Source organism: Accipiter gentilis, chromosome 28 (assembly GCF_929443795.1).
Source record: "Accipiter gentilis chromosome 28, bAccGen1.1, whole genome shotgun sequence".
Taxonomy (NCBI): domain Eukaryota; kingdom Metazoa; phylum Chordata; class Aves; order Accipitriformes; family Accipitridae; genus Astur; species Astur gentilis.
The window spans coordinates 20,378,082-20,393,487 of NC_064907.1; the positions used below are offsets into that span (position 1 = coordinate 20,378,082).

Here is a 15,406-nt window from a genome sequence, read left to right on the forward strand (position 1 = left end):
CTGTAGAAGGTGCCCCTTCTTCCCCCCCCTTGGCTGTCCCAGTTAGACCCAGTCCCGAATCTGAGAAAACCAGTTTAAATACGACAGCAGTAGAAAAAGCAGCAGCAGGAGGGGGCGGTGAGGGGCAGTGGGGCTCAGCCCTGCCTGGGGGCCGCCGTGGCCTTGTCCTTCTCCTTGTTCGTGTCCTCGAAGCAGGGGTTGCCGAGGGCCAGCCCCGCACCCTGCTCGGTGCCGGTCGCCGTGTCCCCCGCTGTGTCCCCCTCCGTGTCCCCCACCGGCACCCGTGGGCTGGGTCCTGCAGGGACGATAGGGGACAGCGGGAGGCTGCCATTGTCCTCCTGGGGGGCGCTTCGGGGACAGGGCACCGTCCCCGGGGTGGGGGAACAGGGGGGGTCTTACCAATGTAGCTGAGGAGGACGGGGAGGAAGATGAGGCCGTGGGCCAGCCCCACCAGGGTGATGATGAAGTTGAGGCGGAAGAAGAAGATCTGGATGAGCTGCGCCTTGGCAAAGGCCAGCACCACGATGCCGGGCAGGTTGGTCATGGCCACCCCGGCCACCACCTGCGCCCAAGGACGTGGTCAGCGACGGCCGGGTCAGCCTGTCCCTTCCGTCCCCGGGGAGGGAAGGGGGTCCGCGTGGCCGTCACCCCGCCCCGGTCCCGTGCCCACCTTGCTGCCCATGTTGACGGTGGCTTCGGCGGCTCGTTCCACCCGGTCGGGCTTGGTGCTGTGGGCGAAGGCGCAGGTGATGTGGGACACGAACTCCACCGAGATGCCCACGGCCTGCGGGGACGGGCTGTCACCCAGGGGCACCCGTGGGTGCTCCTCTCGGCGGCCGCAGGGTAGGGGGGGGGCCCACGGCTGGGCATGGCCGGCGGGCGCCCGTCTTGTGCTCATGCACCCTGCGCGTCCCAGTGCCCTGCGCCACCCTGCATCCCCCAGGCTGCTCTGTCCCCTCGTCACCCTGTGCATCCCATCTCCTTCTGCCGCCTCCTGTACCCCCCAGCCACCCCGCGTGCCCCAAATCCCCGCATCGCCCCGCACCGCAACCAGGTTGATGAGGGCCACAGCATTGTAGGGGACATCCCAGAGGGTCATGGCTCCCACGGTGTCCAACAGGATCATGGCGATGGTGAGGAGGGTGGCAACGCTGGAGCGCAGGTCCATGCCCAGCAGCAGGAAGGAGACGACGAAGGTGGGCACCAGGCACAGCGCCAGCGTGATGACGCCCTCAGCCACCACCGTCAGATACTGCTCGTAGTAGACGTAGGTCACCCTGCCGGGGCGCGTCACCGTCACGCTGGGACCCCGAGACGGGCACCCGTGCTGACCCCAGCCAGGTACCGCTGACCGGGCACCCACGCTGACGCCTAACCGGGACACCCACGCGGACCCCAGCCCCGAACCGGGCACCCGCGTTAATCCCCAGCAAGGCTGTGGGGTGCCCACGCCGAGCCTGGCCGGGCGCCCCGAAGCGGAGCACCCACTTCTGACCCCTAACAGGGCACTGGGGCACCCCCAGCGCCCCGAGCTGAGCACCCTTCCCCATCCTCCCGCGGCCGAGCCCCCCGACCCGCGGCGAGCGCTTACGTGTAGGGGAAGACTCGGAAGTCGGGGTGGGTGCCGGGCACCTGGCGCAGGGTGGCGGTGATCTCCTCGGCCAGGTCGCGGGCAGCCCGCAGTGCCGCCGTGTACTCCTGCGAGGTGCGCAGGGGGCTCTGGTACGCCATGAAGCGGGAGGCTGTGGGAGATGGGAGGGTTGGGGGGGGGTCAGCCGGGCACCCTAGGGTGCCCGCCCCACGCCACGCCACCCTACACTCACCCAGGATGGTGCCGTTGGCGTCCATGCTCACCGCCGTGTCGTAGGCGCCCAGACCGCTGCGGGGAGGGGGGCAAGGGGTGAGGTGGGCACCCAGAGCGTGGGTGCCCGTCTGCCCACACTGACGTCCATGTGTACTTCTGTGCCCACGTGCATGTGCGTGCCCCCTCCATGTATGTGTGTTGCCCCTCGTTGCTGGTGCCCCCCCCCTCCCCCCAGCTGGCACCTACCCCTTGGCGCACTGCAGGGTGGGGTAGTCATGGAGGAACCAGGGCAGGAACCGCTCAAACTCCTCCACCGTCGGGCGCCGCGTGGCGTTCAGGCACTGGCCCCCGAAGCAGCTGAGGTCATCTGCGGGCACAGCCGCGGTCAGCACCCTGGGGGTGGTGACCAGCACGCAACGGGCACCACGGCAGGCGCCCAGTGGACGCCGTGGCACACAACCAGTAGACCCCACGGCGCCCCAGTAGGCACCCAACGCCCAGCTAATGGCATTCCTTGGGCACCCAGGCAAGCATCCAGTGGGCACCCAATGGGAATACAACAGGCACCCAATAGGATCCCAGTGGTCTCCAAATGGGACCCATGGTGGCCATCCAATGGGCACCATCACAAGCAACCCACGGACACCTAATGGGATCCCAATGGGCGTCACGATGTCCACCCGATGGGCGCCCAACGTACAACCAATGACCTCCACAGCGGGGACCTCACATGCAATGACAGCCACCATGGTGGGCACCCAGTGTATGCCACGATGGGCACCTGACATCCACCATGGTGGGCGCCCAGCGTACGCCACGATGGGCACCCGACGGCCACCGTGGTGGGCACCCAGCGTACACCCAATGAGCAGCACGATGGGCTCCCGACAGCCACCACGGTGTAGACCTCACGTGCCCCCAACGGCCACCACGGCATCCCCCCGGCGCCCCGGTGCCCACTCACTGCTGGTGGAAGGACAGAACTGCCCGGTGAGGTTGCCGAACCGGTGGATGCGGCAGCAGCGGCTGGTGGGGTTGAGCCAGTCGAGGAAATCGTCCACCCAGGAGGTGGCAGGGATGGCGAGGTAGGACCTGGGCAGAGACAGGGCTGGCAAGAGGCTGGCGGGACCCTGCCCGCCCGGCCCCGCGCCCCCCGTGCCCCACTCACACGTTGGGGAAGCGCGTGGCGTACTGGATGGTGTGGGTGAGGGAGTTGGTGGCGCAGCCGGCGCTGGAGCAGATGCTGTTGATGCCGGCCGGGGAGGAGAAGTTGTAGCCGCCGGTGGTGACGAAGTAGGTGGGTACCCCCACCGCCAGGTACTGGTTCAGGGCGGCGAAGTACTCCAGCATGTAGGAGTCCTGGGGGGGGGCAGCCACCCACAGTGCCCCGGTGGTCCCCAGACGGGGTCCCACCATCCCCACGTCCCTGTATAGGGCCGCGCCACCCCCCCGCCCGACGTATCGCCCCCGTGCGTTCCCATAAGGGGCGCTCAGCTCCACGGTGACGGTGCCGTGCCCGTATGGGGCCACGCCATCCCCACGCTGGCCCCGTACGGGGCCATGCCGTCCCCAGGCTGTGCCCATAAAGGGCAGTGCCATCCCTGCGGTGGCCCTATATGGGGCTATACTGTCCCACGCCTCCCTCTTTGGGGCCGTGCCACCCTTGCGCTGTGCCCGTACGGGGCCACGCTGTCCTCGCGCATCCCTATAGGAGCCATACCACCCCGTGCATCCTTGTAGAGGACCACGCTGTCCCTGCGTGTCCCCAACCCCGGGCACCCGTCACCCCCTGCAGCCGGGGGCGGGGGTACCCCCAGAGCCAGCCCCCCACCTTGGGCATGGCGAGCTCCTGGTCCAGCCCCACGGGCACCTGCAGCGTGAAGTAGAGCCCGGCGCAGGCGAAGAAGAGGAAGAGCAGCACCTGCCAGCCAGCAGCACCCCAGTCAGGGGACCCCCCCAAATCCCCTCGCAACACCTCCACGTCCCCCCCCAAACCTCCCACGCTCCTCCGGAGCACCCCCAGCCCCCCCCATGTCCCATTCCCCCTCCACCTCCCGAGACCACCCCAACACCCCCTCCGCCTACACCCCACATCCCCCCCGATCCCCAGGAACCTCGCCATCCTCCCAGCCCCCCAAGACACCCCCAGACCCCCCCCCTTACCACGACGGGTCGCACCAGGCGGTGCAGCAGCAGCGGGGTGTAGTAGCGGTGCAGCAGTGGGCGCAGCAGGCGGGCACCCGGTCCCGCCGGACCCCCCTTGCCCATCCCGCAGCAGCAGCAGAGGTCGAAGCGGCCGGCCTGCGGGCAGCGACGGGTCGGCACGGGTCCCGGCACGGCACCCCGGCTGCTGGGCGGGGGGGGGTGGTCCTCTGCCCACCCCGGCATCCATGGGTGGGCACCCCACGGCAATCCCAAAGACCCTTGGGCGTATGGGCGCCCCGTGCTCGTTCAGGGCACCCTAAGGGATTTGGGGACCCCGTGCCCACTCCGTATCCACCTTGAGCCCCCCCACCCCACCTTGTGTCCACCCAAGGTACCTCAGGCACAGAGGTACCCCACGGCCACCCCATGTCCACCCTGGGGACCCTAACGTCACCCCATGCCAACCCCTGAACACCCTCATACCCACGGGCACCCCACCACCCATCCTGGGCATCCTCGCTCCCATGGGCACCCCCTGCCCACCCTGTTGCCCACCCCATGCCCACCCTGGCACCCTCCCACTCGGTGCCCACTCGGTGCCCACCCTCCCAGGCAGGGGCACCCCGTGCTCCCCCCCGTCCCCACGCTCCGTACCTCCTGCCGCCGGGCATCGAGCGCCAACAGGGCGACGAACCCCGACATTTGGAGGAGAAAGTCGAAGGCGATGGCCACGGCGGCCGTGAGGGCGAAGGTGCGGACGGCGGGCATGGAGGAGAGGGCGCCTGCGGGTACCCGGCATCAGCACCCCCGCAACGTACCCCCCCCCCATCCCCATAGCCCCGTGCGCCCACATCCACTGCACCCACCGGGTGCACCATGCCCACGGGTGCACCGTGCCTGCCGCGGGTGCCACGTCCCTGTGCCCCCCACCCTCCGACCCGGTGCTCCTGCTGTGTCCCCCATGTCCCTGTGCCCCCCCCCCCCCGGTGTCCCCCGCTCACCCAAAAAGAAGCAGATGACCTCGGAGAGGCTGCAGAGCAGCATGCTGGGTGCCACCCGCGCCAGCACTCGCCCGATGTGCTGCTCCCGCGTCTCGCCCGGTTCTCGCTGCGACTGCTGCTGGCCGGGGGCGGTGAGGAGGGGGCACCCGCCGTGGGTGGCCCCCACCCCGGGGACCCCGCACAGGCACCCACCGCCCCAGCCTGGGGGTGCTTCCACGTGTACGGCGAGGGGATCGCGGCGCCCGTGGGTGCCCCGCGCCCCTGCGCCCCACGGGGACGTCCCCGCTCAAGGGTGCCCACCTGCCCCACGGGAAGACCCTTGCCCAAATGTAACACCCCCCCACACCCCACACCCCCCCCAAGGGCTACATTCCCCGTGGGAGTCCCTGCACCCAAAGGTGCCCCTGTGCCCTACAGGGACCCCATCCCCAGGGCGTCCCCGTGCCCACCTGCCCCATGGGGACCCCTGTACCCGCCGGGTGCCCCCCCACCGCCGTGCCCACCGACCTGGTACTCCTGCACAAAGATGAAGATGTTGTCCGCGCCCACGGCGAGGACAAGGAAGGGCACGACCTCGAGGATGACGAGGGACGAAGGCAACCCCAGGAGCGCCAGGAACCCCATGGAGGCGAAAACGGCGCCCAGCACCACGGCGATACCCCCCAGCGCCAACGTCACCTTCGACTCCACCTGCAACGGGGTTGGGGGGGGGGTGGGGAAACGACCACCCGCTCAGCGCCCAGCGGGGGACCCTAGGGTGCTGGCATCACCCCGACAGCCCCCCTCTGCCCCCGGCGTGTACCAGGACACGGCGCCAGGCCGTGTACTCGCCCAGCGCCAGGGCGATGTAGGCGAAGACCACGAGGTAGCTGATGGCGAAGACGGGGATGTCCTCCCCCGTGGTGCGGTTGATCTCATCCTCCAGCGAGCGCTGGCGGAAAAGAGACGGGTCAGGGGGTGCCGGGCACCCTGGGGTGTCCCCGTCCCCCCCCCACCCCCCCCCAAAACCCAGCCGGCGGGTGCTTCACCTCGGCCATGAAGGCGACGGAGAGGTTGGGGCCGTGGGCGCGCTGGAAGTCGCCCACCACCTCGAGGAAGCGGTGCTCCCAGCTCAGCACCCACTCGTGGCGGGGATCGTCGCGGGGGAAGTTGTTGAGGGAGTAGGTGACGATCAGCGCCTCCGCCTCCGTGTACTCCGAGCCTGCGGGGACGGCGGGTGACGTGACGTCCCCCCCCGGGTGACATCCCACCCGCAGCTCCCGCCCGTCCGGGCGATGCCCGGCGCTTACCGGGGTAGCCGCCGAAGGCGATGTAGGGGAAGACGGGGCCGCCGTATTCGGCCATGCAGCTCAGCTCCAGCGCCGTGATGTCCTTGAAGGAGAGCGGGGAGCTGGTGGGGACACGGCGCCGGGTGAGCAGGCGGCTGCGCCCGTCCCGGTGCCCCCCGCCCCGAGCCCGCCGTGGGGTTCGGCACCGCGGCACGGCACCGCGGGGTCACGCCGAGCCACGCAAGCGGCACCCCGCGGGCAGCGTGCCGTGCCGGGCGCTCCCGAGGTGGCACCTGGGGTGCAGGAAGCACCCTGACCCCGCGCCCCGGCACCTCGCGGGCACCGTGCCGCGCTCGGCACCCCGCGGGCATCACCCCGACCCTGCGCCCCGGCACCTCGCGGGCACCGTGCCGTGCTGGGCACCCCACAGATAGCACCCCGGCCCCGCAGGTCAGCACCCCACGGGTGCCGCGCCTTGCGGGGCACCCCATAGATAGCACCCCGGCCCCACGACCTAGCGCCCCACAGGTAACCGTGCCGCGCCCAGCACGCCATAGAGAGCACCCCAGTCCCACAGCCCAGCACCCTGAGGACACAGTCCCATGCCCTGCACCCTGCGGGCATTGCCCCGGCCCCACAGCCCAGCACCCCACACCCAGCACCCTACATCCATCCCCCCGCCTCCCCCCCCGGGGAGCGGCACCCACTTGACGCAGTAGATGAGATGGTCGTGCCAATCGACGGTGCCCGTCTTCTTGCCGTCGGTCTGGGTGGCCGTCATGGCCAGGCGGGTGGCGTTGTTCTGGAAGTACTGGGTGACGCTGTTGACGCAGCAGTCAGCCAGCCCGGGCTGCGTAGGGTTGAGGGGGGCATAGCAGACGTCGCTCAGCGTCACCTCCCTGCCCGCCACCGGCGCCCACGCCGTGGTGGCCGCCAGGCGCTCCTGCAGCTCCAGCAGCGCCCGCAGCACGTCCTCCGACAGCACCCCGCTGAAGTTCTTGGCGCCCAACACCACCGACTCGTAGCCGGAGCCGGGCCGGCCCGGTGCCGTCACAATCACCTGGTTGGTGCGGAAGAAAGGACCGAAGTGTTGGTCGTAAAAGGCTTTTTCTTGCCGGGCCCGGCTGCCCGGCGCTGACCACAGCTCCACCGGATCGGTGGTGAGACGCAGGGTAACCAAACCGGCCGATAAACCGCCCGCCAGCACCGCCGCCGCCGCCAGCACCGTCACGGGGTGCCCGGCCACCAGCGTGCCCCACCGGCGGAAAGCCCTCGCCAGGACGCGGTGGCTGGCGTCGCTCAGGCGCGCCGAGCGGCCGGCGGCCGGCGGCGGTGCCGGTGCCGGCTGTGGCGCGGTGCCCTTCTTCTTGGCCCGCCGGTACTGGCACAGCAAGGCGACGACGAAGACGAGGGCGAAATGGCCGAAGAGCAGCCCGCAGAGGAACAAGGCGCCGTTGGCGTTGCCCAGGAGAAAGTGGGGCTGCGGGGTCGGGGGGGCGATCACCGGCGGGCAGGATTCGGCACAGTCCTGGCAAGAGCAAGGCTGTTCCTGGGCGCTGAGAGCCTGGTTGCAGCGCCAGGCCGTCCCGCCCAGCGGCACGATGGCATCGCCGGGCTGCGTGCCGTTGGGCACCAGCTGGAAGTCGATCTGCAGCGGCGCCAAGCCGTTGTTTTTATCCCCTTGGAAATCCAGCCAGCGCTGGGTGGTGCAGAGCCGGGCACCGTAACGCCCGCACATGGTATCGATGGCGTAACCGCCGGTAGCCGGTAGCCGGACGCCCCGGCAGGACGTGAAAGAGTCGTCGGCGAAATACTGCCGGTAAAAACACTGGTATTCCACGACGGCGAGCTGGGGCGTCCCCTGCACCGTGGTGCGGTTGACGATGCGGGTGACGTTGGTGAAGAGGCTCTGGTCGGGGCTGCAGATGTTGTTGCAGTAAAGGTTGGCGAAATTCCTGGCACACGCCGGGCAGCGGGAAAGGACGGTGCCGGAAAGCGCCACGCTGAGCTGGAGGGCTCTCAGTTGCGCCAAGGAGCAGCAAACCCGCGTCGTCTCCGCGTTCCCCTGCACCAGCTCGGGGCAGACGGTGCGGAGCAGCGCCAGCAGCGGGCCCGCGGCCACCCGCGCCGGCGTGTTGGAGAGGCACGGCACTTTGGAGGACACCAGCGAGATGTTCACCTCCGGGTTGCGACCGCATTCGCCGTAGAAGGCGCAGTAACCGGCACGGTGGATGGGAGTGAACGTCGGCGCAGCCTGTGGCGGGGAGGGGGATCGGTGGGCAGCACCCCGTCCCGCGGGGCACGACCCCCAGCCCCTCCAAAAGGCACCCGACGGGCAGCACGCCGGCCTCCCCCCCTCGGTTCTGCCACCCCCGGCCCCTCCAAGCCTCGCCCCGCCGGCGCTGCCATGGCTTTGCCACCAGCGGTCACCGCGGCCCGGCCCCCGGCACCCCTCCGGCTCGGCCGCGCCAACCCCCGGGCACCTACCAGCGCCAGGAAGGCGCCCAGCACCGCGCCGGCCAGCACGGCAGAGCCCGGCATCCTGGGCAAAAGGGTGCCGCCGGCTTCTCCTGGCTCCTATAAGACCCCGTATCCCCTGGGCGGTTGCCCGCCGGTGAGGTCTTCTGGCCTGACGACGCCGAAGCCAATCAGCCCTCGCCGGAGCTGTAAAGCCCTTGTGATCATTAACCCTGATCGATAGCCGCCGCAGCCGGCCGACACATCCCCGCTGGGGAGGTGCCATGGGGCACCCCTGCCCGAGGAGGGGGCACCCCGCTTCCCTGGCAGAGCCTTGTTTTGAGGGGAAAAAGAGGGAAGTTTTGGAGCCGTGCCCACCCAGGACGCCCCGCGGGGTTGTGGGTTTCGCAGGGTGGAGAAGGAAGAGAAGAGGCCGCGCCGGCCGTGGTGCCAACCGTGGGAAACTCATCCCGCCAGCCTAGCGCCGGGGGAGACAGGTGCCTCGGCGGTGCCACGGCGGCACCGGCGGTGCGCGCCAGGCCACCGGCAGCGAGGGGCAAGAGAAACAGTCTCCCTCCCGACGCCGCGTGGGCAGCAAAACCTCCACCGTTAGCAAAGCCGTTACCGAAGCAGGGCTGCCGTGCCCACGGGAAGGTGCCGCTGCCAGAGCCCTCTGCCCCAGTGTCGGGAACTGTTCAGGGCCAGCAGGAAGCCTTGGACCAGAGCGGTGGCCCCCGATAAGACGCCATAACCCCGATAAGATGCCTCGGCGGGTAGTTTCAGGCACCCCGAGGGGTAACGCCTGCCTCGTATGCCACGGGGCAGGGCTGGGCGAACCCGGGCACCCCGGGAGGCACCCAGCCGGGCAGGCGAGCAGGCAGCACGCAAACCGCGTGCTGCTCAAGGCATGGTGCCGGCTCCGGGGAGAGGCGTGCCAGGCTACCAGGCTCACGACAACGTCGGCACAGGGGTGGCGGGGCGCTTGGGGGGACCCGAGCCCCCCAAAGCTGGCAGTGCCACGCCCCCACCGCGTCCTTGCCCCGATTTATGGCCCTTGTACAGCCTTGGCCTCGATAAGGGGGGGGGCGATAACGCCCTGGCACCTTTGCCCGGCATCAACCAAAGACGCCGCTTCCCACCCCTGCGTCACCAACCTTCCCCTGTCACGTAGCCGGTGGGGGCACCGCACGCAGGCCGGCAAGAAGCAGCGCCCACCAAGGTGACGGCACAACATAGCACACAGCTGCGACAGTCCATTGGCACCTTTATTGGGCACGGCTGCCCGGCAGGGTACGGCACGGAGATACCCCGTTCCTCGGCTGGGCGGGCTGCGAGGCGGCCGCGGTGCCCCCTCCCTGGAGCAGGCAGAGTCCGTGGGGCACCGGGGGAAGCTCAGGAGGGCGGCGCGGCCGGGCGCTTGGCGCGGCGTCGGGCGTACTTGAAGCTCTGCAGTGGGTTGCCGGTGCCGCGGGACTGGAGGTGGGGGAGGAAAGAAAAGCAGCGTTGGACCCCCTGGCAGCAAGGGGGATGCGAGTGGGGGGGTCCCTCCCTGCTCATTCCGCACTCACCATCGAGCCGCTCCGACGGCTGGCACCGGCGTGGCGCAGCCGCAGACACTTGCGCTTCTTGAGGTGGGGTTTGGCGATGCCGCGGAGGCTGGGGGGCACTGCGGGCAGACAGCAGCGGGTGAGAGGGTGCCGGTGGCCCCAGGGACGTCCCCGTCTCCCCACAATGTCAGCCCCAGGCACCATTTTGCCTCTACGCCGCTGTCACCGCCCAGGGTCCCAAATCCCACTCCTTTTCTCCCCCCAAACCAGCGCCAGCCGGCGGGCACGGGGACGTACCCAGGTAGTCGGGCACGTTGCGGAGGTGAGGCTTGACGATGGCAGGGTGCAGGGGCTTATCGTGGCGCAGGACGTGCAGGTCACGGGGGTTGTCCTCGAAGTACGCCTGGGGGCGGAGAATCGGGGGGGGCTGGCAGCGCCCGGTACCCATCCCACGCCCACGGACCCCCAGGACGCTGCCCTCTGCCCCTCGGGCAGCCCCGAGCCCGCCGGGAACCAGAGCGGGGCTTACCTTGAGTTTCTCTGAGTTGAGCAGCTCATCCTTGATCTCCCGCAGCCGGGCCTCCTTCACCGCCTGCTTGGTGACAGAGCGCATGGCATCCTGGAGCAGGGGACATGGCGTGTCAGAGCCTGGCACCCTCCCGCCAGCCGGTACCACCAGCACCCCCTCCCCGGCATTGCCCGCCATCCACCTACCCGGCAGCGGTAGCGCAGTCCCTCGATCTCCTCCATGGAGAACTTGTAGGGCTGCAGCATCGACTCGCCGTTCTCTGGGGACACACGGGGACACGTGGGGTCACCCCCACCCTCGCTCCCGACACCCCGCAGCCCTCCGACGTCCCTTAGCACCCGCCACCACCCCCCCCCGTCCCCCTCCCCAAAGCGACACGGTGTCCCCCTGACCTCCGGCGAGCGCGTCCTCAATCTGGGCCAGGGCATCCTGCTCCTCGGGCAGCGCGAAGGTTAGCGCCGTGCCGGGGTTGTCGGCGCGGGCCGTCCTGCGGGCACAGAGGGGACACGGCGGTGGGACGGCCACCCGAGGGGGCCGCCAGCCACTGCAGGCACCGCCGCGTCCACTCCCCGTGTCCCCACGTACCTGCCCACGCGGTGGATGTAGGACTCGACCGTCGGCGGCACATCGAAGTTGATGACGGCGGCCACGTTTTGGAAGTCGATGCCCCGCGCGACACCGTACTCCGGGTCCTTGCCCTTGCTTGGGGACACACACACACAAGGTGTTGGAGTGGCTCGGGGACCCCTAAGGACACGGGCACACCCCGGGCAAGGGGACATTTGGGACGCAGACACTCACGTGGGCGCAGGGACACTGGGAAAGGGGATCCCCGTGGGTACGAGGACATGCTGGGTACCGACACCCACGTGGGCATAGGGACACCCTGGGCACGATGGCCCCAGAGCCACGGGGACAGGGCAAGGCGACCCCCGCAAAGAAGGGGACACGCTGGGCACAGGGACCTCCCTTGGGCAGACAGGCACATGGGCACGAGGCACCTCCCGGGGACAGGGACGTCCCCGTGGGCACAGGGACCTCCTCTGGGCACGGGACCTTGGTGGGGACAGGGACACCCCAGGCAGAAGCACCCCCACAGCTCTGAGTGACCTTCCCTGGCCTGAGCCCTCCCTGGCTGCAGCGGGACATCGCCCTGGTGACACAGCGGCACCCACGGGACTCACCTCTGGGCAGCGCCCCTGCGCTTCTTGCGTGGGGGCTGCTCCGCGGGCACCGCCGGCGCCTCCTCGTCGGTGGCCACGATGTAGTCGTAGATGCCCCGGTTGAACTGGGTGATGACGTGACACCTGGGGACAAAGCGGGTGCCCGTCAGCGTCCCGACCACAGGCACCCCTCTCTGGTGTCCGCCCTCCTGCCCCAAACCCGCAGGTACCCCTGCCCTTCTGCCACGGGCACCCTGCACCCTCCTGGGACCCCCCAGGGCATCCTTACCCCCATGGGCATTTCCCCTGGCACCCCAAGGGCACCCTATTTCCCCGGGCACCCCTTAGCTCACCCAAGATGCCCTCGGGCACCCCTTGTCCCCAGGGAGCACCCCGCTTTCCCCCGACCCAAGGCTGCCCCTCGCCTTCTTCCACAAGCCCCCAGCTATCACTCTGCTCCCCAGGGGCACCCCATCACCCCCTGGAACCTTCGCGGACACCCCGCTTTCCCCCTTACCCTCCTCCGCACCACCCCAGGGGTACCCTCGCCCAGCCGAGCACCCCACCATCCCCTTGGGGCTTACCGGGAGCGGGCGGGCAGCTCAGAATTAAGGGCGCAGGCAGGAATGCCAAACTGCTCGAGGAAGAGCTTGAGGCGGTAGCAGCGAGCGAGGGTGCCCACGAAGAGCAGGGCCCGGCCCCGCAGCAGCCTCAGCTTCAGCAGGGCGCAGAGCAGCAGGAACTTGTCCTCCTCCGTGTCACAGCGCACCACGAATTGCCGCAGTTGGGAGCTGCTGGGGAGCTGCGGCTCCGGCGGGCGCACCGTCACCTGCACCCACCGCAGCAGGGTTGGGGGGACGTGGGCACGGGGCTGTCGTGGCCCCACCCCCCTCCACCCACTGGTGCGCCCCAGTGTCTGCCGTACCCCGTATGTCCCCCAAAATATGCCCCTGTGGGTGCTGCAGTCCCAAGTCCCGCTGTCTCCCCATCTCTGTGCCCACTCTGCACCCCCCAAATCTCCCCTCGTACCGCCCCCCCCAGACACCCTAAACCTCTCCCCATGCCCCCCCAAGTGCCCACTCACCGGGTTGTGCAGCACCAGCTCCTTGAGGGCCTCCACGTCGGGGCTGAAGGTGGCCGACATAAGCATCGCCTGGTAGATCTTGGGGAGGTGGCTGGGGGGGCGCAGGGCAGGGGGATGCTCAGCGCCAGCCCCCCAAAACCCTTAGCACCAAAGTTGGCAGTACCCGGTTTCCCCCTCTTGAGCCCCACTGCACCCCTCAGCCCCGGCAAGGCACCCCAAACGTCCCCCAGCTCTGCAAGTGGCCGCCCGTGTTGTCCTGCCCTGGCCGTGCCCCCCGTGTCTTCCAGCCCCCCTGTGCCCTGCAGCCCTGGCGGTGGCCCCAAACCCCTCGCTGTGCCCCCCATGTCCTCTACTTCCAGCAGTGCCCCCCAAACGTCTAGCTGTACTCCTCATGTCCTCCAACCCCAGCAGTGCCCCCCAGCTGTGGCACTGACCCCCAAAATCCTCGGTGTCCTCCCCAGCCCCGGCAGTGCCCCCCATGCCCCCAAGCCCCAGCACTGTCCCCCAGCCCCAGCACTGTCCCCCAAAACCTTGGCTGTACCCCCTATGTCCTCCAGCCGCAAAAGTCCCACCCAAACCCTCAGTGCCCTCAAACCCCTGGCTGTGCCCCCCAAACGTCCCCCAAGCCCCTGGCTGCGCCCCCCGCGTCCTCCAGCCCTGGCAGTGTCCCCCAGGTCCCCTAGAGTGCCCCCCCACGCCGGGGTGCCCCTCACCACAGCAGGGACTTGATGTCCTCGCCGAAGCCGAAGGAGAGCAGCAGGTCGGCCTCATCCAGCACCAGCAGCTCCAGCGACTGCCGCAGGCTCAGGCTGCGGGCGCTGAGGTGTGCCAGCACCCGCCCCGGCGTGCCCACCACCACGTCCGGCTTCTCCATCAGCACCGGCCTGGCGACACACGGCGTCACCCACCTCTGCCGTCAACCCCCGCCTCCCCGGCTTGCCGGGGGGACCCAGGCGTCTGGGGCTGGTGGGTGGGGAGCGGTTTTGGGGTGAGCTTACCGCTGGGCGGCAAGGTCGGTCTGGGCGCAGAGGTCGGCCACCCGCACGTCACGGGCGCAGAAAGCCGCCAGCTGCCGCAGGCTGCGCACCACTTGCTGCCCCAGCTCCTTGGAAGGCACCAGCACCAGCGCCCGCACCGCCTGCGCCACCGCCGAGGGTGCCTGTGCCGGCCCTCCGTCACCGACGGCGCACGGGAGAGCTGCCCCGGCGCCCCACGGAGCCCGTCCCTGCCCACACGGCCCAGGGTGCCGCCGTGCCCCGCAGCGTGTTCCGCCCCCAGCTCAACACTCCGCAGCACCCAGCTCCGTCCCACACTGCCCACCCGTGCCCGGGCACCCCACAGAGGCCGTGTACCCCACGACACCCGCCCCTGCCTACATAGCCCACGCGCCCCACAGTGCCCACTCCTGCCCACACCCCCCAAATCCCACCTGCCCCACAGTGCCCACCCCTCCCTAGATACCCCACGGTTCTCCCGTGCCCACCCGTGCACCTACGGTGCCCCCCCGCATGCCCACCACCCCCGCAGAGCCCACGTACCCGCCGGTACCCACCCAAGCCCAACACCCCAGGGTGCCCCCGTGCCCCCCAGCACCCACCCCAGTTTGACACCCCCCGCCCCGCTCACCGCCTTGATGCGCAGGAGGTGCTGGAGCAGGGGCAGCCCGTAGGCCCCCGTCTTCCCGGAGCCGGTCCTGGCCCGGGCCAGGAGATCGCGGCCTTCCAGCGCCAGGGGAATGGCCTCGGCCTGGATGGCCGTGGGGGCGGCCCAGCCCAGCTCCGCCACCGCCTGCGGGGTCCGTCACTTCGGGGGTCCCAGCTACCTGGGATCCCCCCCACTCCCCCTATCACGGTGGGGGCGAACCGGGCCTGCGAAGCACCCCCACCCCAAGGCATCCCGGTGTCCCGGCCCCTCAGGGCCGCCCCCTCCCCACCGAGGAGCCCCGGTCCCTCACGGCCTCCCACCCCCCAAAAGGGACCCCTGTGTCCCGGCCCCCCCCCCCCAAGGCCTCTCCCCTCGCCCACCCCGACCGAGCATGTCCCGACACCCCCCCCACCCCGACCGAGCCCATCCCCAGAACCCCACAGCCCACCCTGACCGTCTCACACCCCTCGCCCGCCCCAGCGCACCCGCAGCAGCCGCCCGTCCAAGCCCATGTGCTCGAAGCCCGGCGCTGTCCCAGCCGCCATGGTGGCCTCCTCGCCCGCCTACTGACGCTTCGGCCCGGCGCCCAGAGAGACCGCGAGGAGAGCGGGGGAGCCGCCGCCGTCGCCCCCTACCGGTGGAGGACTGAACAGCACCGGTGCGGGGGGGCCACCCTCCCCGGTCCTTGGCTGGGGGGGCGGATCGGGACACGCACACCCGGGGGGGCTTCAGGGACAACCTGAGCCCCCCAGCCGGCTCGGTGC

At 70.1% G+C, this 15,406-nt stretch overlaps 2 protein-coding genes across 2 annotated transcripts; both read right to left on the bottom strand.

Moving 5' to 3' along the window:
* Positions 1–87: 87 nt before the first annotated feature.
* NPC1L1 (NPC1 like intracellular cholesterol transporter 1) lies at positions 88–8,759 on the bottom strand. Its single transcript, XM_049831586.1, has 19 exons — positions 8,706–8,759; positions 6,926–8,472; positions 6,240–6,340; positions 5,979–6,151; positions 5,753–5,881; positions 5,458–5,640; positions 4,951–5,065; positions 4,604–4,731; positions 3,968–4,105; positions 3,636–3,725; positions 2,973–3,163; positions 2,769–2,896; positions 2,051–2,171; positions 1,824–1,879; positions 1,592–1,742; positions 1,046–1,277; positions 671–784; positions 400–562; positions 88–295 (listed from the first exon to the last, which is right to left on the bottom strand). The coding sequence occupies exons 1-19, from the start codon at positions 8,757–8,759 to the stop codon at positions 135–137; spliced, it is 3,975 nt and encodes a 1,324-aa protein (XP_049687543.1). The 3' UTR covers positions 88–134.
* A 1,163-nt stretch (positions 8,760–9,922) lies between these two features.
* Positions 9,923–15,237, bottom strand: DDX56 (DEAD-box helicase 56). The gene is made up of 14 exons (XM_049831262.1): positions 15,128–15,237; positions 14,625–14,786; positions 13,997–14,157; positions 13,712–13,882; positions 12,999–13,089; positions 12,499–12,743; positions 11,936–12,058; positions 11,337–11,453; positions 11,144–11,238; positions 10,937–11,010; positions 10,752–10,841; positions 10,520–10,625; positions 10,244–10,341; positions 9,923–10,148 (listed from the first exon to the last, which is right to left on the bottom strand). Exons 1-14 carry the CDS (start codon positions 15,185–15,187, stop codon positions 10,068–10,070), a joined length of 1,674 nt encoding a protein of 557 aa, XP_049687219.1. The 5' UTR covers positions 15,188–15,237; the 3' UTR covers positions 9,923–10,067.
* Positions 15,238–15,406: the final 169 nt, after the last annotated feature.